The sequence below is a fragment of the Lepidochelys olivacea genome (genome assembly GCF_965140295.1).
Source record: "Lepidochelys olivacea isolate rLepOli2 genome assembly, chromosome: 3".
NCBI classification, from domain to species: domain Eukaryota; kingdom Metazoa; phylum Chordata; order Testudines; family Cheloniidae; genus Lepidochelys; species Lepidochelys olivacea.
The window spans coordinates 31,648,483-31,673,909 of NC_140413.1; the positions used below are offsets into that span (position 1 = coordinate 31,648,483).

Here is a 25,427-nt window from a genome sequence, read left to right on the forward strand (position 1 = left end):
GTTTTACTGTTTGGCCAGATGTTTGTTTGTTTGACTGTGTGTCTCTCACAATGTTGGGTGGAAGGGATTTTCAAAAGTAAGTAAATGTTTGTAAAATCACAATAGTTGATTGAAAAAAGAAAAGGAGTACTTGTGGCACCTTAGAGACTAACCAATTTATTTGAGCATAAAATTGGTTAGTCTCTAAGGTGCCACAAGTACTCCTTTTCTCTTTGCGAATACAGACTAACACGGCTGTTACTCTGAAACCAATAGTTGATTGGGGACTCAGAGTCAGAGTACTTAAAATTACTTCTGACACTTTAAAAAAAAAGTTGATTAGGTTTCAAGTTGAGTGTGTTCCCCTATGGCAATACTTTCTTTCCTCTGTTACAACTCCAGCCTGAGTTGTGAGCAATCCAAAACAAATCTGAGATTTGATTCTCCATGATGGTTTGTTTCTCTCCTCTTTCCTGCTCCACTCCTCATACAGTAGTAGCAGCAGAGGACTGATGCTGCTGCTGCCGTTAATAGCTCACAGAAACGGCTTTACTTTGCTGCTGCTGTGGAATTTATCTTGTGTATGCAGGAAGCCCAACAAATATGACCCACCTTTGGGGGAAGGTTGGGATGGGGGAGGTTAGACAAATGTAAACTTCTGTCCCAAATGTGAACCTCTATTAAACATTAAGATCCAGATTCATTCCTGGTGTAACTTTAATGCAGTTTATCAGGTATGACTGTGGCCCAAAGAACTTAACATCAAACATTTAATTTCAGTAGGATATTGATGTAAAGGAGTTGTATAGCCTTGGTTGTCTGGAAAAGTCTTTATTGATTTACAGATTGTGTATCTAAGTTTATCACAACTTTCTTTTTCAAGAAAGTCTTCGAAGCATCAACCAATGAAATCTCAAGGAACTCCTCTGTCATACAGAGCTTGGTTCTTGACTAACTTTTGACTTGGGGGTCCCACACCTTATTGCTTCTGTAAAACATACTCACTGCACACATCAGGGGTTCATTGTGTCCATCTCTTCAGTCTCCCCCACAACCTGCCTTTGTGCCTTTCCTATCCCCTTATGTTTCAGGGATTCCATTGCCCCTCCCAGCATGTTAGGAGTGATATGTGTTCCTCCATTGAACCCCCACCATTCTTATTCTCTCTCTCGCCGTCCCCCCGTTTACAGGCTTCTGATGGCATAGTGTTGGTCAGGGATGTGAAGAGATGTGATCCCTGACCCACAAAACTGCTGATAGATGCCCCTAATGTTAATGTAGTTATACCAAAACTGAGATATTGCTATAACTTATTTTGTTCCGGGGGGGGAAGAGGGGCTGGAATAAAGTATACTGCCAAAAACCCAGTTTTGCTGGTATAGTTACTCCTCACGTAAACATGACCTTTGTCTCATTCTCTTTCAGGTTGTCAGTGTTTTTAAACTGTATTGGAAAGATGGGTAGAGCTAAAACGAGGGGTATTATGCTGAAATATGTTAATGGCTGCTATCAACCATTTCTTTGATCTGTAGACAATTACTAAGGTGGCTAAAGCTGAGAGCTCTGCTCAGCAAATTCAAGGGTTTCTGTGTATCCACCATTTCTAACTATCACCTTTTTCACCAAATATCAATAGGGTTCTGTCCATTGATGCCTAGAACATTCCCTGAAATTTTGGAATTGACTGGATGCAGTGTTAAGAAATTACTGTGTTGTATCATAGCCTACTGATAACAGGCAGACTGATTTCTGACACCTACTGTATTAAACTGAATATACGTTGCTCAACAGTGCTGACTGTTTGGGACATTATTGGTGTTCTGAATGGGGGAGAAAAGTTGAAGGATGTTGTGAGTGAGGTAATACTTACACTTCTTACAAAACCTCTGAATGATTTCTGGCTATTTTTAATTAATTAAACTGCTACTGGGGAAGTTTATGCTTTCAGAGTAACATTCACAGTGTCCAGAGAGCAGACCAGTGTTTTCTGCAGTCTGTAGCAGGAACCCCATCAAGAAAAGATCCCTATAGTATTTCCTGTTAGCAAAATCAATAAAAATAACTTCCGGAGGTGGAATTTTATAGTAATGTGAAGCCCTGTCTACACTGGTCTGGGATCTAATTGAAAGTTTAGGAACTTTTGTTTGCGTCTTTGAGTGATTACACGTGTGCATGCCTTGAGCACATATGCTGGAAATTTCCCACTACATGCATCTGAGGAAGTGGGTTTTAGCCCACGAAAGCTTATGCCGAAATAAATTTGTTAGTCTCTAAAGTGCCACAAGTACTCCTTGTCCGTTCTCCCCCTCTCCCCGCCCTGCCAGTGTTACCTGTCAGGTGGCTTGAGAGCCCTCTACTGCCCCAAGCCAACAGTGCTGGTATGAAGCGCCCAGCGGACCCCACAAACCCCTCAGTTCCTTCTTACAACCTGTGATGGTCACTGGAACTGCTATCCATGCTTTTGCAAGCTCTTTCTGGTTGTCATCTTCTTCTTTCTGAACATAGTTAGTTAGTTGTAGTCAGTTTTAGTTAATTGTAGTGAAGTTCTGTCACTTTATGTTTTAGGAGAGTTTTTGTCCATTCCCCGTGCCAAAGCATGCCTTGGTCACCAGGCTTTAAGCCCTGCGCCTCCTGCAACAAAGCTATGACTCTGAGCGACCCTTTGCTCTTTTTAGAACAGACTGATGCAAAGCTTCGTGGTCTAAAAGACTCCACGGCAACCCTTAAGTCCATTGGGTTGTACACACCAGCTCCTTCAAAGAAGCACTACGGACCTCAGCAGCCCATCTGATACTCTGCCCCAACTCCCCATCAGGATCTGCAGAGAAAGAGAAGCAGGGGTTTTAGGCATAGGCCATCACTTCCTTCTATCTCAGCATCAATGCCTGCCCTACAGAGACATCCAGGGGTTTCTATAAGCAGGCATTTTGATGGGACACTCGAGGACGCTATACCAATTCCTGTGATGCCAGACCCTGTGTCTCCTTTATTTGCAAACTGCCTTTCCCATTTCCTCAGTATTTGGTCCCATATCACTGTGGACAGATGGATATTGAGCATGATGGAAGTGGGATACACCCTCCAGTTTATTTCTTCCCCTCCTTCTGATCCTCCCTCTTCAGGGACCCCTTTCATGAAGAACTTCTGCCCCAGGAGGTTCAATCTCTCCTTTGGTGGGAGCCATGGAAGAGGTTCTGCAGAATTTAAGAGGGAAGGGATTCTACTCATGTTATTTCATAATCCCCAAAGCCAAAGGAGGTCTCAGAACGATTTTAGAGCTGCGTCAGCTCAATAACTATCTCAACAAAATAAAGTTCAGCATGGTCACCCTGGCATCTATTATCCCCTCCCTGGATCCCATGGATTGGTACAATGGCCTCGATTTAAGAGATGTTGTTTTCATATATCACTATAATAAGAACACAGAAGGTTCTTCAAATTCATGGTGAACCACTTACACTGCCAATTCATGGACCTCCCATTTGGTCTGTCTGCAGCTCCACGGGTGTTCACAAAATGTATGGCAGTAGTTATAGCTTTCTTGAGGAGGTTCGGGGTGCAGGTCTACCCTTATCTAAATGACTGGCTAGTCAAGGGCTGGTCCAGGGCTCAGGTAGTGTCCAACATTCGACCTATCCAGTCGATGTTCAAGGCCCTAGGCCTTCTGATAAATGCAGAAAAGTCTACTCTTGCTCCAGTGCAGAGGATAGAGTTAATTGGAGTGATGTTTGACTTTACTAGGGCTAGGGCCTATCTCCCAGAGGTACAATTCCAGTCAGATGCCTGATAACATACCTCAGAGATCATCCAATTACAACAGCCTGAAATTATATGAGGGGTCACGTGGCGTTGTGCACATACACAGTACAACATACAAGGCTACACTTCAGACCCCTCCAGATGTGGTTAGCCTCATGTACTTGCCAAGCTGCCATCATCTGGGCTCCACAGGTTCTCATTGGCCTCAATTGGTGGTTGGATCTGCTCACTGTTTGTGTGGGCTTTCCCTTTATACGCCCTCAGCTGTCAATGACCCTGGTCTCAGACATATCAGCGCTAGGGTGGTGCCCCTCCAGACTCAAGGCCTTTTGTCTTTGGCAGAACTTTCACTCCACATCAACGTTAGGGAACTCAGAGCAGTTCGCCTGGCCTGTCTGGCCTTCCTGCCCCACATTTCAGGCAAAAATTTGTTCGTTCTCACAGACAATACTGCAGCCATGTTTTATCTCAACAGACAAGGAGGAGCTCACTCTTCCCTCCTTTATCAAAAAGCAATACAGCTATGGGAGTTTTGCATAGTTCACTCAATCAACCTTGAGGCCTCTTACCTTCCAGGAATGCAAAATGAGCTGGCAGATTGCCTCAGCAGGTCTTTCTCCAGTCACCACGAGTGGTCCCTTCATTCAGATGTGGTAAGAGACATTTTCCAGCAGTGGGGAGCTCCCTGGATAGACCTATTTGCGAACAGGTAGAAGAGAAAGTGTCACCAATTCTACTCCCTATGAGGCCACAGTCCAGGTATCACAGATGCCTTCCTACTACCTTTGATGGGATATCTTAATTATGCTTTTCCCCCCCTTTTCTGCTCATGCACAGAGCAGTGCGAAAGATCAAGAGGGACCGGATTATTCTGATAGCTTGAGCATGGGCCCACCAAAAACTGGTTCTCCACTCTACTAGATCTCTGTGGCGACTTCAGTCTTGCTGTGGTTGCACCCAGAGCTGATTTCCTGGGACCATGGTTGGCTGCTTCACCTGAACCTAAGCTCCCTTCATCTAGCAGCCTGGAAGCTCCATGGCTAACTGCCAGGGAGCAGACTTGCTTAGCACAAGTTCATTAGATCCTCCTAAGTTGTAGAAAGCCCTCCACTAGTGCTACTTACTTCTCAGAATGGAGGTGGGTTTTCTCTATGGGTGTCCCAACACGAAGTTTCGCCCATGCGTACATCCACACAAAACATACTTGAATATCTATTGCACTGAAACAAGAAGGCTTAGCAATCTCCTCTATCAAGTTTCAGAGTAGCAGCCGTGTTAGTCTGTATCCGTAAAAAGAAAAGGAGTACTTGTGGCACCTTAGAGACTAACAAATTTATTAGAGTATCAGCTTTCGTGAGCTACAGCTCACTTCATCAGATGGCTTACACTCTAATAAATTTGTTAGTCTCTAAGGTGCCACAAGTACTCCTTTCCTCTATCAGGGTTCGCTTTGCAGCGATATCAGCTTTCATTCTCTGGTGAAGAATTGGTCCATTTTTTCAAATGACATGTCTGTCCAATTCCTCAAAGGCCTAGAAAGGTTATACCCTCAAGTAATAGAGTCTGTTCCCGCTGGGAACTGAAGTTGGTCTTTTCAAAAACTTATGGGACCAACATCTGAATTTGGCAACTTGCTCCTTATTATACCCCTCTCAGAAAATGGTTTTCTTAGTGGCCATCACTTTGGCCAGAAGGATCTTCAAGCTCTGTGCCCTCACATCAGAGCCTCCATATAGTTTTCTTTAAAGATAAGGTATATTTACATCCTCACCCCAGTTTCCTACCAAAAGTGTTTTTCTAATTTCATAGCAATCAGGCAATGTACCTACCTGTCTTCTACCTGAAGCCACACACAAATAGGAATGAATGTCTTCACTCATTGGATGTTAGGCAAGCCCTAGCTTTCTACATAGAGAAAACTAAATAATTCCAAAGGTCCACCCAACTGTTGTTAGCTGTATCTGACAGGATTAAGGGTCTCCCAATCTCTTCACAAACAATTTCGTCCCGGATCACTTTATGTATTTTCATGTATACGGCCTTGTTATAATTAGGCAGGTGTTTTGCCACCAGCTATCTTGACTGCTCATTGCACAAGGTCTCAAGCATCCTCAGCAGCATTAGTGCAGATCCCTATTCTGGACATTTGTAAAGCAGTGACCTGGTCATTGATGCACATGTTCTCCTCCCATTACGCCATCATTCAGCATGCCACAGACGATGCAAATTTGGTCGAGCTGTTCTGCAGTCTGTATGTCTGTGAATACATCCAACCGAAACTGGCAACCCTAGATAAGACCATTGGTCTGTCTAGCCTGGTGTCCCCTTTCTAACAGAGGTCAGCACCAGATGTACCAGAGGAGGGCGCGAGAGCACCTGTAATGAACAATTATGAAACAACCCACAAGGGAGCTTTTTTTCCAAACCTGTTTAGGGTATGTCTACACTGCAGCTTGGAGGTGTGGTTCCCAGTGCACTATCTCAGCTTGAGCTAGCATACTAAAAATAGCGGTGTGGACATTGTGACCCTGGAGCTAGCCTGTGCTGTCGCCCGTGCTATAGTGTCTATACTGCTGTTTTTAGCACGATAGCTTAAGGGGACCTAGTGTGAGTCTGATAATCACACCTCTCAGCTGTGCTGTATGACTTATCCCTAGTTAATGGCTTTCTAATAACAGTATACTCTGTTATGAATGTTCATGAGTATGCTTCTCAAAGGCCTCGCTATGTTACCACCTCATCTGTGAAATCCCATTTGTATATCTAACTGGACGACTTATTAATGGGTTGTTACCGTTCCCAATATAAGACCAGGTGAAGTGGTGTTGTGATGCAGTGCTGTTTTGTGTCACCTATACAGTCACTTAACTTGTATCAAAGACTTTCATTTGTGTTTCCTGGATTGGATTCAGATTTCAGATCATGAATTATATTTGGAATGAAATTAGGTCTTTTATCAAAACATTGCTGCTGTTTAAAGGTGGAACTAAAGAGTATCTGGGGGTTTTTATCCTAGGAGAATATACTCAGGGTTCAGGTAGAATAATCAATTAAATTGAGGCACTGAAAAAATTAGAAATTATAGTAATTTAGTCCTAGAGGCTCTCATTTGATACTCTTGTGTGTTTAGGATTTTTCAAAAATTACTTGAAAGTACATATTTTAATACTGACAGACCTTGTGATTTGACTAGAGTTTATGTACTATTAGATAACCCTAGGCGTGATTTTAAAAATGTTAATTACATCTAGGTTAAAATTCTCTTTTTCGACAAGTTTGACCTTTATGTATAAGTGATAGAATTCAAAAGCATGTTTATAAAATGGCTGACATGATTTTTTTTTTTTTGCTACATTTTATTTATTGCTTTCGGGGCTATAAATTGGATATGGGAACTTATTTTGTTAATCATAGAAATTAAGGGAGTTCAAAGATGTTAGTAGCACTTTAATTGGTAGCTGAACATTGGACATCCTTCTCTTTCCTAAAAAAATATATATATAGTTACCTCCACTTCTGATTAAGGATGTGTGGCCCCTGCAATAATAAAGACCATAGTTCTATGATCACATATTAGATCTGATGCAGTGCTTGTTAACATGTAACTTTTTTTAAAAAGAAAATGTTTGTCTGTGCTCAAGTGGGATCTGCAAAGTCTTAACCCCATTGAAATAAAAATATTTTAACCTGCCTAATGTCCCACATGGCGTGGATATTAAAGAGGGGAGAGAGGGCAGAATCAAAGGTGACCTCAAAGTGATGAACATGGGAGACAAGTGTGGTGGTGGTTTCAGTTTTGGGGAGAGGGCCTTGGGGATTGTAGTCATCTTTGTGGCAGCAAAATATCAAAGGAAAGAGAGAGTGAGTTATAGATGTGGAACTATATAGAGGGAGAGAGTCCGGGGGTTGGGATATAGATTTGGGACTCATCAGTATAAATGTGTTCATAGCTGAAACCACGGGAGTGTATGACATTTCCCAAGGAGAGATTACAGAGGAAGAATAGAAGAGGGCCACGGATTGAGCCAAGCTGGACTCTGTCAGAAAGAGAAGGTAGAGCCTTGGAAAAAAACTACAAGGGAGCAGAAAGGGAAGATGCCAGCACAGTTCATGGAAGCCCAGAGGAGAGAAGCTGAGGATGGAGGTGTTGGAAGGGCTGACCGTGTCAAAGGCAGTGGAAGGCTAGTGGAGAATGAAGGCGGAAGAGATGGTTAAACTTGGCCAAAATACATTTGCTTACTGTGGCCTCAATCCTTTTATTGAGTTCTGTACAGTTGGACCCTGGTGCAGGATTGGAGTTTATTTTGTTGAACTGCTTACAGTTCATCTTTAACAAAGGTTGGATAAACAAGTAACTGGAGTTTCTCTTGTCTGTAGATTTTTAAACATATTTTACACATAAGGATTCTGGCACCAGTGTTTAGCAGATACTGTTGGATTCTTTTTTTCCCTTTTGATATCTGAGCTAATTGACTGAATAATACCTGGCAGCAGCATGTCTTGTATATTGCAAGAAATATATTTTTTTTTATCCATTGTAAATGTGTTTGCATTTAAGTTAACAAATGCCTTCTTGTTCATGTAGTACTATAACTAGGAGTGTCAGAGTAGCAGGTTGTGTCATTTGTTACTTTACATATCTCTAAGTCTTATTATTCAACTACTATATCAACTCTACAGTCCTAGTTTCTTTTCATATTTCCTTGTGTGTCAATAAGGTGACTCCAGAGATGCTACCAGAGAAGATGGGGGCTGGCCTCTTGAAGCCATTTGCCTAACAAAAGAGACTATTCTCCTTAGCTGAGATCATTGAAAGAGGATGAGATTTACTGCACAGAATCTAGAGATGGAAAAGACTCATTGGGTGATCTAATTGCTCCCTCTGCTAGTTTTTAATTTTCCCCAAACTGCTGCATATGAGAAGCTGACATAGGGCAACGAGTGTCAAAAGGAAGGCAGAATCCCATACCTCTCAGCCTTCAGTGAGTTCAGTGTGTGACAGGAGCCATCTAGATGTGTGACAAATGACTGAATTGTGGAACACCTATGTTTTATTGCTTACTGCACCCTAAGCAACCGATTAAAATGGTTTTGAAGTATGAAATTTGACTTTAAGGATTTTTTTCTCATTGTGTGAATCAAACCAGTTTTGCATTTGGAAATAAGTTAACTATGGCCATGTGAATCACCTAAACCAGTTTTGCACAGGTGAGAAAACATCCTTAACAGGTTTTTCTACTTGAAAACCATTATAATCTGTTGTGGGTTCTTTAAATCTGCGAATGGCAAACAGTTGTTAGGAGGATGCAACCACATGGCCTTTCTCATATTGCTAAATGGGAACGTGGGATGGTGTCGGGGGTCTAAGTATGGAATTGCTTGAGAATCACTGATCTGTTCATGATGCAACAAAACACACGCATTCCATATTTCAGTTGGGTTTGAGGGTGGAGGTGTCTGTGCCCCTGCCAGGGTTTCTTGTGCAGTGCTGGAAGTGGGGAGTGGTCCCTGCCCTAATTTCCCCCATATTAGATTCCTGAAGCTCCCCCCGACCCAATACACACAGAGATTGGTTCACCCTCCTTGACAATTAAATCTGAGTGTCCCCCCTTCTTTCCAGTTACAAAGCTACACTGTAGTTGTTGCTCTGCATCTGCGGCCCAGGGACATATGTTGATGGAGGGCAGGGGAGAAGACACTGAGGGTCAAGTGTGGTTCCTGAAGCTGCTCCTAATTCATTTTTTTCAAGCTGACATTCTTAACTGATTACCTAAGAGCTCAGGAGAAATCAGGTGGCTAGCAGTGTTGCCTGTTTAACTAACAGGCCTGTAAAATTAGAAATCTTAGGATCTTTAGATAAGCAATTTCTTAAGACTGTGGTTTTGTGGTTGGGCCATTAGTGTGGCTATCAGAGTTCTACTGTAAAATAAATAAATATTACAGTAGCACTTAGAGACTCCAGCTTGGGTGGGGGGAAGAGAAGGGGTCCCACTGTGCCTAGGCGTTGAACATATCCATATTGAGGTATGTAGGAACTGCCACACTGGTTCAGACCCAAGGTCCATCTAGCCTGTCCCTGACAAGTACCAACACCAGGTGTTTCAGAGGAAGGTGTAAGAACACCAGGATAGTAGATGTCGGATAATCTGCCCCCTGATGGGTCTCCTCCTGATCTCTGTTAGAGGTTAGGATAAGCCCTGAAGCATGGGGTTTAATATCCCTTCAAAATTATCATTAATTATAGCTCTGGATATTATTGATCTCTGTATAAATATCCAATCGCTTTTGAAATCTTAACTTCTTGATCTCAGCAACATTCTTTGGCAGTAAGTTCCACAACTTAATCACGTGTTCTGTGAAAAAGTATTTCCTTTTATCGGTTTTGAATTTCCCATCTTTTAATTTCATTGAACATCCCCTTGTTCTGTGCTATGAGACAGGAAGAACAGAATTTCCTATTCTCCCTTCTCTAGATCATTATTTTATATACTTTTATTGTGTACCCTGTTATTTGTCCACTTGAAGAGCTCATCGTATAAATAGAGAAATCAAAGGAAGTATTTTCTACATTTTGCATATGGGGAGCAGAGGTACAGAGAGACTAAAGCCACATTTCTAAAGGTACCTAGGCACCTGAAAATGCAGATAGAACCTAATGGGTTTTTCAAAAGCACCTAACTCCCAATGGGCCCTAAGTGATTTGCCCAAGGTTACACTGGAAGTCTGTGGCAGAGCTTGGATTTCCTCTCAAATTTCTGGAGTCCCAGTGCAGGGCCATCCATTCTCTAACTATTGCAGGAAGTTGTGGGGGGAAGGGGAATGCCTGAAGAAAACACATTCATTTGAGAAAATTTTCTGCCCTCCACCGAAAGGAGGAGGAGAACAGAAGACTGGTTGGCATGTATTAGATCAGTGGTTCTCAACCTTTCCAGACTACTGTACCCCTTTTAGGAGTCTGATTGGTCTTCCATACCCCAAGTTTCACCTCGCTTAAAAACTATTTGCTAACAAATCAGACATACAAATACAAAAGTGTCACAACCCACTATTACTGAAAAATTGCTTACTTTATCATTTTTACCATATAATTATAAATTAAATCAATTAGAATATAAATATTTTACTTACATTTCAGTGTGATACTTGAGCGTCTTTTTCACTTGTGAGGCTTGTCTGAAGCCGAAGCCTTGCCACCCCCTAATGCCGGCCGTGCACTTGCAACCCTGCCTAAACCCATCCTGTAAACACCCCCTCCACCCCCCCACTCACTGAGGGCTGCAGCTCACAGGTTGAGAAACACTGATCTAGATGAGTACCCTCTGGAAGACTTTTGAGTACCACGAGGGGTACATGTACATGTACCCCTGGTTGATAACCACTGTATTAGATGACACAGGGACCTGATAAATTATTCTGGCCCACTCCAGAGAAGAGTAGAAGCTATTGAACTGATCCAATGGATGGGAGCGTGCATATGCAACGCAACAGCAATTTAAAAAATTATTGCTTGACACTAGCTGTGGGCTAAAAAGTTTCCCACTAGAACACATTTCATTAACTGAGAATTTATCTGTGCCTGTCACATACTGTAACATCTCACTGACTGTATAAAAACCACCTTTACAGGAATGCCCTATAATTATTCTAAAATTAAAGTGGATTGCAGAATTTGGAACATCTGTAATGTATGTTACAGCTGGATGCTATAATATTTGTTTAATTTTAATGTGTATTTTCCTCTTGAAACTCTTATAAACTGTCTCCATATCTATTTCAGAGAGGCTTGAATCCGTGCTCTCAGATTATGACATCCTCTCTCTGTCGAATATCCAGCAACACTCATTAAGGAAAAGGGACCTCCAGCCAGAATCTCATATAGAGAGACTCTTAAGTTTTTCAGCCTTGCGTAGGTAATGAAATCATCACTGGCAAATACTGGTTTAATATTATTCTTCTATTCTATGTGATTTTTTTTTTAATCTTTTGAAATGAATACTGTATAAGTGCCAAAACAGAAATGCCTGTTGCATTTGCTGTCATGATTGGCTAATTCTTATGGGTCAGTGGTATGCATGGTTATGTGATTTGCTTCACAGAGACAAAGAGAATGGAAGACTGTCTAACTATATTGTATTTCTCTGTTGTTAAAGAAGCAGTGATTGAGATTGCCTTCATTTTATTGTTTACCTTAGTTTTTCATTAATTGGGTTGGATCCTGCTTTTTCTTCAAATTCTGGCTTGCCTCCCTTACATTTCTTGAAAGACTCCTTGTGTATTTTGGTCTGTGGCTACCATGTTGTGCTGCCTGAGAGTTGGTGTTTATGGGGACTTAGTCCACTTGCTCACATTGTGTGTAGACGTCCCCATTCCACAAAGCATTTCTCAGTTTGTTACAGAAATGTTGGGAAGACATTCTGGGCTCTGGTGGGGACTGGAGCTTGATCAAAAGATGGTGGGGAGAGAGATGGCATGAGGCCAGGAACAAGGGTGCTGGGGACAGTAATTTGACCATCCGACGAAAAATCCCTCATAGCTTTCTAAACACTGAAATTCTGAACTTGAAATGCAGCGAGAATCATCTCCTGCTAAAATGTATAGACTGGTCATATTCAGTCAGGCAGTCTCATCTCACCTCTTTCCAAGTGCCTTTCCCTCCCCCAGCCCCTCCAGAAATAGAGAACTACTACTTATCATGATATAAAGCATCACATAAGTTGGTATGCATGTTTTTTACCTCCATCTGAGGTGGGAGGTACAGAACATGAATGAGAGCAAAATAATAGAATAAATAGATACAAATCTCCCATTTCCTGTTTTATATTGCTTGATACCTTGTCCCTTTTCCACTTCCATTGTAACAAACACTTCAAAATACTGCCAGTTCTATCCCAAGGATAATTGCTGATATGTGCCCCAAAATCTGTTACACCGCTGGCAGACAAGATAAGACTCCATGTGCTGTAGATTTTCCATTAAGGGCTACAGATTCCAAGTTTTGTCAAGGTTTTCTGGACATATTTCAGGAAATGAGATCATTGGGGTATATCTTATTACTTACCATTGACCTGTTTTGTTAAATCTTCTGGTCTGGCTTTTGCCAAAGACCGGCAATGCAGAAGAAATTAGCCTTGTTTGAATACCTTTTGGCAAGATTAACTTTAAAAAAAAAAAAAAGAAAAAGTTTTTTCATGTTACTAAACATTCTGACTACTTTACAAAGGTTATAAATGGCTTTTAAAAAGTACTGTCGTAAGTAATTCTGAGAAATAACACACATTTTTTGTATCTTATTAATTGAAGAGTCATCCTCGTCTAACATAAGAGGTTTCAGTAGAACAAGAAGCTGATGTCTGTTTCCTTCTGTGTGGTTCACTTAAAACTAAACGGAAGTAAATTATTTTACAGGCACTTTAAATTATACCTAACGTCAACGGCTGAACACTTTTCTGAAAACTTTCAAGCACTAATAGTGGATGGTAAAGGCAAGGAAAAGGAGTATCATGTACAATGGCAAGAATTCTTCACTGGACATGTAGTTGGTTAGTATGGGCTAGACTACACATCATTGTTGGGGAGTAGCACAGCGTCAAAATCTGCTGGCCCATGGTGAATCGTGTGTCATTGCTTTTTCATTTTCCTCAAGCGTGGTCAGCATGGTAGATTTTGTTCCTGCGCTGGTCAATTTTCTCGACAATTTTGTGAGGCTGGTGCTGCATGTACTGAGATAAGTAAGGGTTTACAATCTGGCTTTGAAAATCATCAAGGTGTATTTTACAAAAATACACACTATGGCCACGGTGGCGTCTGCTCTTTTAAAAATGAGTGTTGACTTTAATTCCCATTGAGATCCTGGATTTTACAGTACTAGGAACTGAAGTCCTCTTTACAAAACAGGAGCAGCCCAGCTAGTGGCAATGCAGCCTCGCTATCATGATAAAATGCCTCAAATCAGGTCTGGATAGACACCTCTTCTGGGTGAGAGTGTTGCCCAGTCTCCAAACCTTGGCACCTCCATTGAATATGGTGATTGATAATTGTTTATGTTGGTAAAAGGCTCCATATCCTATTACTAATCCCCTGGGCCAAGCTGGACCACCTTTGCAAAAAAATAAAAAAAATAAATAGCATCTTAGTGCATATAACTTTTACACAATTGGAGACTGTGTTTTAACATGTCTCCCTGGAATTCCTGATAGCATAGCGCAGGGAAATAGTCTGGCTTTAGAATGAAAACTACTCTCTGGTATTTACAGAGAAAGCAGTGTTGATTTAAGAAGAGGGGATGCCATTTGCTAAATGGATCAGTCAGTTGTCACATCAGTTAACTTACCTTTTCTTTTCTACGTTTAAAGGTGAACATAATTCCAAGGTTATAGCGCACATAGCTGATGAAGACTTTACTGTAAGAATCAACACTGATGGCGAAGAATACAATGTAGAGGTACTGTTTGCTGTTGAAAACAAGATTGAGACAATAGGAACATCTTTGATGAAAAACAATACTATTTCCCTGTTGCCACCCCAGCCCCCTACACGTCTGTAGCTGAAAAAACATTTTTTGGAGGGATTGGGTCTGACTGATTTTTGTAAGTGTTACTTTTCCACACAGTTGTATCAAAAACATGCATGGTTCGAAGCACTGGCAGAAGCAACAGATTGTTGTTCCATACTGAAAGCGGCATGTTTATGTAAATAAATGTACAGTGAGAAAAATTGTTTCTAGGAGAGCAGAATGTTCCTTATTAAAATTTGTGAGCCATTAAATGTGTAGACTACACCACAGGAATACTGAAAATATGGCAATACAGGCATCTTGGCAATCTGATGGTGTAACAAACAACTTGTCATTACAGTAGAACCTCAGAGTTATGAACACCTTAGGAATGGAGGTTGTTCGTAACGCTGAACAAAACGTTATGGTGGTTCTTTCAAAATTTTACAACTGAACACTGACTTAATACAGCTTTGAAACTTAACTATGATGAAGAAAAATGCTGCTTTCCTTTTTTTTAGTAGTTTACATTTAACAGTATTATACTGTATTTGCATTATATTTTATTTTATTTTTTTTTGGTCGCTGCTGCTGCTGCCTGATTGCGTACTTCCAGTTCCAAATGAGGAGTGTGGTTGACTGGTCAGTTTGTAACTCTGAGGTTCTACTGTACTTCAAACCACTTGAACATAGTTTGGAAGTAGGGAAAGAAAGAGAGGGTTTAAGTGCAGCCATTTAAGTGTCAGAGACAGAACAACTGTTGAGCTAAGTCTTAGCCTAATATCGCGAGACCTGTAGAAGCAGGGCTCACGTCAGAAGCGAGTGGGAAATAGCAGAATAGTCAGCGTGACCTAGCCTTGAGATAGCGATGTTTTGAGAACAAAAGTGAGAAAATACAGGAATGGGCAGGACATAACATAAACAAATTGCAGATGTTTTTAATTAATGCACGCCACTAAAATGTATAAATGCTTGTGCGATATTGCTTGTACTTTGAAGAAACTGAGGCAGAGATGTTCTCTGCCAGTTGTATTCTTCCCTTGCAATTGCTCGAATAAAGCTGTCTCTGATTTTGTTGCTTCCAACCTGAGAATGGAGTTAGTTTTCTTCCACAATAATCAATAAACCCTATCCTCAGTGGAATCCTTGGATGTGCATGAATTCCTTCTAGCTCGCTGTTTGCTCAGTGTGTGTAATGCTAGCACTTTAAAAGTGTGGGGTAGCTACAAGGTCCAGGGCATCTGGTAAAACCACTTTAGGAATTACTATCTTGGATTATGCAGAAGAGTGAGTACCTACTTTAAAGTTTTGTTTTTTGTATTGGGGAAGCATTTTTGAACAATGAATGTTTTCTAATATGCTGTTTGCTTTGTTCACTAATGCAGAAGTAGGAGGTGTCAAAATTAAGTACATTCTTTTTATGCTCTTTATGCTCCTAGTGCCCTCTTAAGATATGTCAGTTAAAATGACATTTGTGTCAACCAAGGAAAAGTGATTGAAGAGCAGCAATGTAACCCGTCATCTATGTAATATGGACTGACTAAATTTACTTCAGAATACTAAATTTTAATTTTATTCTTTTAATATAAACTTATTCCTTATATAGACTTTTCTGCATCTATATATATTTCCGGTGTCATTCCAGTTACACCTTACAATAAAAGTTTGTCAGATTCTTAGAGATGAGCCTTGATAAGTTATTTCTGTATCTAAATGTAAAAGAACATTTACTAAAGCTCTGAGGCTTTTCACCTCCATGGTAAAGATTTATATCTGACAAACAAGAAAAAGCTTTTAAAAAGTAAGATGGGTAACATTTGTAACATTAGCGACATACCAATGTCTTCTAGAGTAACATACTGTGCCTGTCTTCTACATAAGAAGGAACTAGGGGAGCTTTTTACATTTTGGATTTGGCACTTCTTAAACTTTTTTTTTTTTCCAGGGTTAGTTTGAAAACCTAGTATTTCATTCTTGTTGTTTATCATTCTTGTACTGTTTTGAGCGTCTGACAGAAAGCTGGGAATATCTATAAATATCTCACAAATAGACTATTAAATACTACCATAAAGAATTGTTTCTATGCAGTATATTTCCAGACAAAAACTATGTTAAGAGTGGAGGTTGACCATACATATTAGTAAATTGGGGTAAAACACATTCTAAGGATATTGCCGTTATCTCAAAACCAAGAGTTTATAAACCCATGAATTCACTGTTAAAGTTAAACTTGAAAGAAATCCTATCATGTTAAGGTAGAGAAGTGCACAGTTAGGGCAGCCAAACAACCTTAACATTGCCCTGCAGTGACACCATGTGATTATGATTAGGACATTTTAGTGTTTGTGGTCCCAAATTAGATTACTGATTTTTTAACACATTTTTCTTTTTTCCTCAATATGTCCTGTGAAAATTTGGGATTAATTTGGCTGAGTTATGAGGGTTTAAAAAACTATACTTTATGCAGGCTCAGTAATGTATTGTTACTAAAAGGGGTTTTAATAACTATCTCCCAGTGCGCTTCTGGGAAGGGGGGCTGAACTTGCTCATGAAGTACCTGCGGAGTCATGAAATATGCAAATATAAATTGATGTATTCCATATTATCTGTTATGGCTTGTACTGAATGAGGCAGGGTTCTAAGTAGTAAATTTCCTACCTGTACCCAACCCTGCACTTCTTAGGACCATCATGGGGGAAGAGACCTCTCAGCTTTCTTTTCTTCCAAATAAACTTTTTTGAAAGTGCTGTTTTAAGGCTTCAAAAGTAGCTGCGTAGTCCCCCTCCTTTTGATGAAGATGTAGATGGCTGCTGCTGCTTTGCCCATGGAGCAGTTAAGGAGGTCTAAGAATTCTTGATGTCTATTTTATCTGTTGACCATTTCTCAGTATAATCCCGCTTGTTGAATCCCGCTTGTTCTGTTCATGCAAATAGTTCTCCTGAAATCAGTAGAACTATTTGTGAGAGTAAAGTAGGTGGGATGTGTCCCTAAGTTCTATGTACACAGCTGTGGCTATTTTTAGTGGGACTTTTTGGCCATATTTATTAAATATGTATAATCCTAGAAGCCCTTGCATGCACACTATACCTAAATCACTTGCATTTCTTGTATTACTTTTAGCCACTTTGGAGGTATATAGAGAATACTCAAGACGAAAGACTGTTGGTCTACAAATCTGAAGATATTAAGGATTTCTCACGGTTACAGTCCCCCAAAGTATGTGGCTATTTAAAACATGAGGAGGAAGAATTACTGCCTGAAGGTCTAGAGGGCAGCCATTTAAATGAAGGTGAGCATCCTGCTATTTAGAGTGAAATGTTTGAAACCTATTCATATAGCTACGTAGTAATGTAAGACTAGTATCTGCCCCTGAGGCTTTCATGTCTGGAAAACTGTCTACTTTGCTGTCTCTCTCTTATCACTTTATAACTTTTAAAACTCATCGTGGCAGGGGAGGGCAAACACACCACCAAAGGTCTTTACCAATTTGGGGGAAGGAGGATGCTCAGAAAGGACATTGTGCTCCTCCAAAGCACAGAACTGACCAATACAAGTCCCTCACCTTTACAATGACTTAATAGTTAACCTGTTTTGCTTTAAAGGTGACCTGAAAATGGTTTTATGGGATTGTGCCTTGCTTTTGTCTCTTTATGATGTACAAAGAGAGGCTGTATGGCATCTAGTGCTCTTCTCTAGAGAGTCTTTTGAGCCATGATTGACTCTGTGTAGAGTTGGATCTAGCCCTTCTCTGTCAGAAGGGGGATTGGTAGAACACAGGGGATGTAGATGGGAGGTTTGGTTAAGGGGGAAGTGATGTGAAAGGCTTAGTTGACTGGCTGGAGAAATAAAGCTAGTTTTACTTGCTCTTTCCCTGTACAGTTTCACTGTTCTCCACTACTTTCCTAGAACAAATAGATTGGAGGAGTATTAGGAGGACTTTTTATGCTTTCAGAGGGGTTACTCAAAAAAACCCCCCGAAAACCTAATCACGTTATCAAATTGAAACTAAAGATGTTATAAATTGTCAAGGAATGTGTGTCTCTCATGTATTTGATTTCACTTAAACATTCAAATCAGTGAACATCCTTCGGGAGAAAAGAGCCATTGCAGACCATTCCAAGAACACATGCAAGATATTAGTGGTGGCAGATCATCGCTTCTTCAAATATATGGGCCGTGGGGAGGAAAGCACAACTATTAATTACCTAGTAAGTACATGACAGTCTGTTATTGTTTGCTAGAAGAAGTCACGCAAGCAGATGCACTGCAGCTGGAAGCTGGTGCTATAGTAGTTAGAAAGCTATCATGACCTATATGTTATCCAATGCTGTATTTAATGGTGAACTCTGAGTGCTGTTTACCTGAAGGGGTGTTAAATTAAGTTTTTTTTTTAAAAGAAATTATTTTGCACTGGTGGCTAATGCTGCAATTAAATAAATCTTTGAGCAGAATATTTTTAATCAGCTCTTCTAACTTCTTTCATCCCCGTCCCCCCAATTGGGTTACGTATTAAGATTTTCTCTAAGAATTGTCTTTTTTAACTTTAAGTTTCTAGAATCATATAGATACATTAATTTATGTTGTTGTTTGGCTTGTTTAGTGTGAAGCTCTTCATTTAAAATCTACTAACAGTGACTATTTGAGTACAGGATATTTTTCCAATTGTGTAACATTTCTGTCCAAAAGGATAAGTAGTTCAGAGCCAGCCTACTGCATAGTTATTTATAGCAAATCTAGAACATCTCTCCCTTCTAACCAGCCAGAAATATCAGGAAGAACCCGATAAACTTCTGTGATAAGAAAAATGTGCAGTTATTAAAGAAATATCAAAATAAGATCACCCACGTTCATTGTATGAATAAACATGAGTGCAACAGATGATTCTTCTTCGAGTAGTGTCGAGCTTGCGTCTCTATGCTGTTGACCGGAGAACTTCGGTAGCAGTGTCTGTTAGACCCGCACGTGTGCTGTCTCCCTTCATGCCCTGTCACAAAGCTAGTGAATGTGCGCTGGCTAACCCCCCTCAGTTCCTTCTCAACCGACCCTGGCTAGAGACGGAGCTATTCGCAGTCTATTGGGACCATTACTTTCGATTTGCATCTCTGTAGTTAGCCCCCTAGTTCTGAGTTGTAGTTGTAGCCTTTTCCCTTTTTCTTATCTTTTCCCCCTGAAAATTTAAAAAATAAAATAAAAAAAGACTACCATATATATGCAATCATAAGCCAGTTCGTTTATAAGCCGACCCCGCAAGATGGCTAAGTAAAAATGGTAAAAACTGTATGACCCTTTCATAAGCCGACCCTATATTTCAGGGGTTGGCAAACTTTGGCTTCCAGCCCCATCAGGGTAAGCTGCTGGCGGGTCGGGACGTTTTGTTTACCTGGAGCGTTCGCAGGCATGGAGGCCCTCAGCTCCCAGTGGCCATGGTTTGCTGTTCCCAGCCAATGGGAGCTGCGGGAAGTGGCGCCACTTCCTGCAGTTCCCATTGGCTGGGAACGGCAAACCGCAGGCAGAGGGAACTGAGGGGCTCCATGCCTGCAGAAGCTCCAGGTAAACAAAACGAAAATGTATTAGATATTCAATTCAATTAGTTCATTGAGTTTAAAATCATCAAATTTTGGTGTAGACCCGTTTGTAAGCCGACCCCTGCTCTTTGATGCGTCCATTTTTTTTTACCAAAAATATTCGGCTTATGAATGAGTATATATGGTATTTTTTTCCCCACTTTTCCCCCCCTCGTTGGGGACCCTTCCCCCAATGGGGTATGTCTGGTTCATCGGGCTTCAAGAAGTTCCTCTCTTGCAAAGAGGCTATCCCTGTCCCAGACAAGCACTGCCTGTGCATTTGCTGCCTTGGGGAAGGCCACATTCGACAAAAGTGTGATCTCTGCCAGCTTGTAGACCCTGGTCTCATAAAGACAGAGAGCTCAGACAGAAGATTATTTTCATGGAGGCGGCTCTCCAGACCCACACCACGAGTCACCTGGCAGACGTGAGTCTTCCACACAGCCCTCAATATCTAAAAGCTATGGGTTGAAGAAATAAGCCCCACTGACCCCTCTTACATATCCTTGAAAAAGAGAGCGGGAAGTCCCTACATTGAGCCCCGAGATAGCCACAAACACTTTTCAGGGTGCTCTGTATCCTTGGTATTCTCGGCAAGACCTTCTCAGACCAGTACCCATGACTCATGAAAGTCCTCTGTGGCGTGTACTGTTGACAAGTCCATGTACCCAATGGGCATGGGCATCGAGTCAACGGCACCAAGGGATAAGGATAGGAGTAAGCACTCCTTTAAAAAGATGCTGCCAGTATGCAATACTACATCAGTACCACCATCGATGCCTCGTTCAGCACGAGAGCGACTGATATGGACAAGATCTCCATTCCCCCCAGCATCAAGTCAGTTGGTACCGCCAGTATTCTGAGACTTTAGGGATCTCCATGTATTGGATGTACTGGAGTCTCATCTCCTCAGTGCTGGAACCTCTGCAGCGAGTCTTCAACCATCATGGGAGTCTTCCCCACTGCCCTGACATGCTCTCCCGCTCTTCGGTCAGGGCTTGCATAGCAAACCTGATGAGCTGGCACGACAGTACTCCCAGGCTCCTTTACAGTAGCTGGTAACAACAGGGTCCTCGAGCATACCCTCATGGCCTCACCACCCTTGGGAACTATCACTGACCTCTATGCCACCAGCACTCCAGTGACCATACTAGGACCCTTGGGCTGCATATTGCCACCATGCCTCTCGAGCTTCCAGTCCCATCCAAGAACCCTTGAGGCACATCCCTTCAGCCGCAGCTTCCAGAGCTTTGGAACCTCCGGAAGAAATCATGAAGGAACATAAGAGAACTGTTGAGCAAGAAGTGACCCCAAGGATCATATCCTCCTCTTCCCTGGATGAGGCCGTCATGCATTCTCCTCCATCTTTGGCAAATTACTTTTGCCTCTTCCAGGACCTGGCCAAAGAGTGGCAGACAATCTCCAGATATCACTAGAAGAAGTCAGGGACACCCACCATTGTCTTCTTGACACACTCCACTCATCCTTTTCCTCAGAGATCACCCTATCCATTAACAAAGCCATTCTGGACCCAGCAAGAACCATCTGGCAGACCCCAACATCGGTGGCACTGACCTGCTGGTGAGCAGACAGAAAATATTATGTCCCAGCATGGGAGACTGAGTTCCTCTTCTCCCACCATCCACCCAACTTCATCGTGGTGGACGCTGTTAATTCCCACTGATGAGCGGGAATCCCCCACTCTCTACGATAGGGACTGGAAGTGTTTTGGACTTTTTTTGGGATGAAGATGTACTCCTCTGCCACACTTCAGTTTCAAATCACCAACTACCAAGTCCTGACAGCGAAATAAGACTACATAAATTATTTGAAACCGAACAATTTTATTGAGCAGCTGTGATCAATTCAAATCCGTTATTCAGGAGGGACAGTTAGTAGCAAAAACAATGCTACAATCTGCCCTCGATGCAGCCAACACAGTGGTGAGGTCCATCTCCACGGTAGTAATGATGCGACGTGCATCATGGCTCTGTCTCTTGGGCTTCCCGAAGGAGGTACAGTCAACCATCTAGTGCCTTCAAAGGGAAGGTCTTAACTCTTCGCGGAAAAGACTGATGCTTCTCTTCACATCCTGAAAGATTCTTGAGCCACTCTCCATTTGCTGGGCATCTACATGCCAGGGCAAAAGAGGAAGTTTAGTCCACTGCCTCAGCACAAACCACACACCTCCCAATATCCAGATCAATACTACTATGAGCTGCAGAAGAAAAAGGATAAATTTTCGAGGTGTAAACTATTTGGCCCGCAACCTTCCTCATCCTAGCCATCTATGTCCAATAACAAATTTTACCATGTTGGTCGAGGCGTCAATAGACCACTTCCCGCGACTGCTACAACCAATCACCGCGATCCACCCATTTGGCCACCAGTTGGCAGTGTTCAACAGCACCTGGAAACGTGCAACGTCGGACCAATGGGTCCTTGAGATCATTCACAAAGGGTACTCTATCCATTTTACCTCTTTGCCCCCTCCGCAACAACCTTCCCTGTCCCACTTCAGGAACCCTTCTCACAAGAGTTTACTACAACCAGAAGTAGATAGTCTCCTTCAGCTAGGAGCCATAGAACTACATCTACGGAGTAAAAAATTTTACTCATGTTATTTCCCAATACCCAAGAGGAAAGGAGTTTGGAGACCTATACTAGACCTCAGAGCTCTCAATAAGTTTGTCAAAGCTCAAAAATTCAAGATGGTCACTCTAGCAACGATCATTCCAGTGTTGGAACAGGGAGACTGGTTTTTGGCTCTTAACCTTCAGGACCCCTATTTTCATATTTCAATTCTACTGACTCACAGATGATTTCTCAGATTCATTCTAGGACAAGACCATTACCAGTACAGAGTACTCCGCTTCAGTCTATTATCGGCCCTGAGAATATTTTCCAAGGTTCTCTCAGTAGTGGCTGCACACTTACACTCCCTATGGATCATAATTTACTTTTATCTGGGCAACTGCCTCCTCAGAGCCTGGTCTCTCCAAGAGGTTCACCAAATCACCAAACCTGTAAACAAATGCATTGTAGAACTGGGTTTACAGATCAATGCCCAAAAATCCAGTACAACACCTGGAATTCATAGGGGCTGACCTCAACTTGCTACAGGCCAGAGCTGTCCTACCTCAAAACAGATTTCTCTCCCTGGCCACACTCGTAGAGACCATTCCAAACAGCCTACAAATATCACCCAAACGCTGCCTCCAACTCCATGACTCTTCCTCATGTCTTAGGCTATGCACTGACCCTAAAAAGATCAGGGCTCTGTGAGCGCACCTAGTGGCTATAACAGCCTTCAACCAACCAGTAGAGGGATCTTCAGTGCAGTCACACCCAACCATCAAAAGATTCCTCAAGGGTATAGTTAACCTCTTCCCCTAACCTCAACTTCCTACTCCCACATGGGACCTCAACCTGGTATGTGAAAGGACTGACTTCTAGGCCTCCCTTTGAACCCACGGCCACCTGTTCGCTTACATAGCTCTCAGTGAAAACAGCCTTCCTGATGGCAATCACCTCGGCTAGGAGAATTAGCGGCTCTGTTGGCACATCCCCCCCACGTGGTATTCTTTTGTGACAAGCTCGCATTCAGACCACACGTGAAATTCACTCCCAAGGTAACCTCCCTATTTCACATGAATCAATACTTTACCTTCCAGCCTTTTATCCCAAGCCTCACTGACACAACAGGGAGGCTATACTACATACTCTAGGTGTCAGGAGAGTCCGAGCCTTCTATCTGGACAGGATGAAGATTTTTCAGGAAGTTCCCAAGACTTTTCCTCTCTATTGCGGAAAGATTGAAGGGCTCAGCAGTATTAGCCCAAAGACTCTTCAAGTGGGTCTCCAGCTGCATCAGACAATGTTACCAAGTTAGCAGTATGACCCCTCCAGATAATATTTGTATACACTCCACAAGGTCGATCTCCTCATCCATTGCCTTTTCCAAGAATGTCCCTGTCTCCGAGATCTGTAGAGTGGTGACATGGGCGTCAGTCGACACTTTCACAGAACATTATGTGATCACTGGGGACTCCGCCTCCAGTGCCATCTTCGGCTCGACTGTGCTGTCATCTGTAACTGACCCGACTCCAAAGTCCCAGCTCTCCTGTGGGGATGCTGCTTGGGAGTCACCTGCAGTAGAGCACCCAGAAGGACACTACTTGAAGAAGTTACTCGCCTTGTGTAGTAACAATGGGTCTTTGAGATATGTGCCACTATGGGTGCTCCACAACCCACCCACCTCCCTTCTACTTCGGAGTTCTTGTCAATGATTCTGCAGTAGAGAAGGAACTGAGGGGGGGTTAGCCAGTGCACATTGACTAGCCTCGTGGCGGGGCACAAGGGGAGACAGCGCATCTGCGAGCCTAATAGACACTGCAACCAAAGTTCTCCGATCAGCAGTACAGGGACACAAGCACACCTAGAGTGGAGCACCCATAGGGACACCCATCTCAAAGAACTATCGTTACTGTACAAAGTGTGTAACTTCTAACATTTCTTACCTGCTTAACTGACTGGCTGGCTGGCTGCTAGTATATTACAGAATGTACCATATTCTCCCCTCAGTCTTAGTGCACAATTAGCACATTCTTTCAGATAATATCACAGTAGCTTAGTATGGAGTTGCCATTTGCGACTTTGTAGTTAAGGTAAGTAGAACAGACAAATGTCACCTTTAGGCTGAACTGTTGTAACTTGCTCTACCTGAGACTAAAGATGCTGTGAGATGAGAGGGAACATGTTAGTGTCCAGGCTTTGCAACCTAGACTGGCTCCTTATTACTAACGGATCCACTCAAGTTCCATGTATTGACCTTCTGGACAGTCCTCACTGTTTTTACAATCCATGAATGGTGCCTAGATAAAATAATAGAAATGGGAGGGCCCCAAGGAACCTCGAGAGGTCATCTAATCCATTCTCCTGCGCTGAAGCAGCACCAAATGTACTTAGATCACCCCTGACAATTGCTTGTCTAACCTGTTGTTAAAAACTTCCAGTGACAGGAATTCCCCAATGCCCCTTGGAAGCCTATTCTAGTGCTTAACTATCCTTATTAGGAAAAGCTTGCTAACTATAATCTAACCTAAATCTTCCTTGCTGCACATTAAGCCTATTATTACTGGTCCTACCTTCAGTGGACATGAAGAGAAACTGATTACCATGCAAAACTCCTATTAATACACCCCCGAATTATATTAGCCTTTTTCACAATTGCATCACATTGTTGGCTCATATTTAATTTTCTGATCCACTGTAACATCCAGATCTGCAGTACTGCTCCCCATTTTGTTTAGTCTTTATTGATTTTTGTTGATTTTCAGGATGAAATAGAATCAAGTTTCTATTTTTCCAGTTTGTCAAGGTCATTTTGAATTCTAATCCTATCCTCCAAAGTTCTTGCCACCCCATCTAGCTTGGTGTCATCCACAAATTTTATAAGCAAACTCTCCATTCCGTTACCCAAGTCATTAATGAAAATATTGAATAGTATGGAACCCAGTACAGCCCCCTGCAGAACTCCACTTGATATGTAATCCCAGTATGACAGTGAACCATGGATAATTACTCTCTGAGTAAAGTTTTTCAACCAGTTGTGCACCCACTTCGTAGTAGTT

The 25,427-nt window shown here is 42.0% G+C and overlaps 1 protein-coding gene across 1 annotated transcript in view; it reads left to right on the forward strand.

Moving 5' to 3' along the window:
* The window catches only part of ADAM17 (ADAM metallopeptidase domain 17), a 63,069-nt gene that overhangs the window by 12,054 nt on the left and 25,588 nt on the right, over positions 1 to 25,427 (forward strand). The window contains exons 2-6 of the mRNA XM_084624745.1: positions 11,516 to 11,648; positions 13,144 to 13,277; positions 14,091 to 14,179; positions 17,351 to 17,519; positions 18,308 to 18,438. Coding sequence (XP_084480871.1) covers positions 11,516 to 11,648; positions 13,144 to 13,277; positions 14,091 to 14,179; positions 17,351 to 17,519; positions 18,308 to 18,438 — 656 coding nt within the window. The remainder of the gene's footprint in view (positions 1 to 11,515; positions 11,649 to 13,143; positions 13,278 to 14,090; positions 14,180 to 17,350; positions 17,520 to 18,307; positions 18,439 to 25,427) is intronic.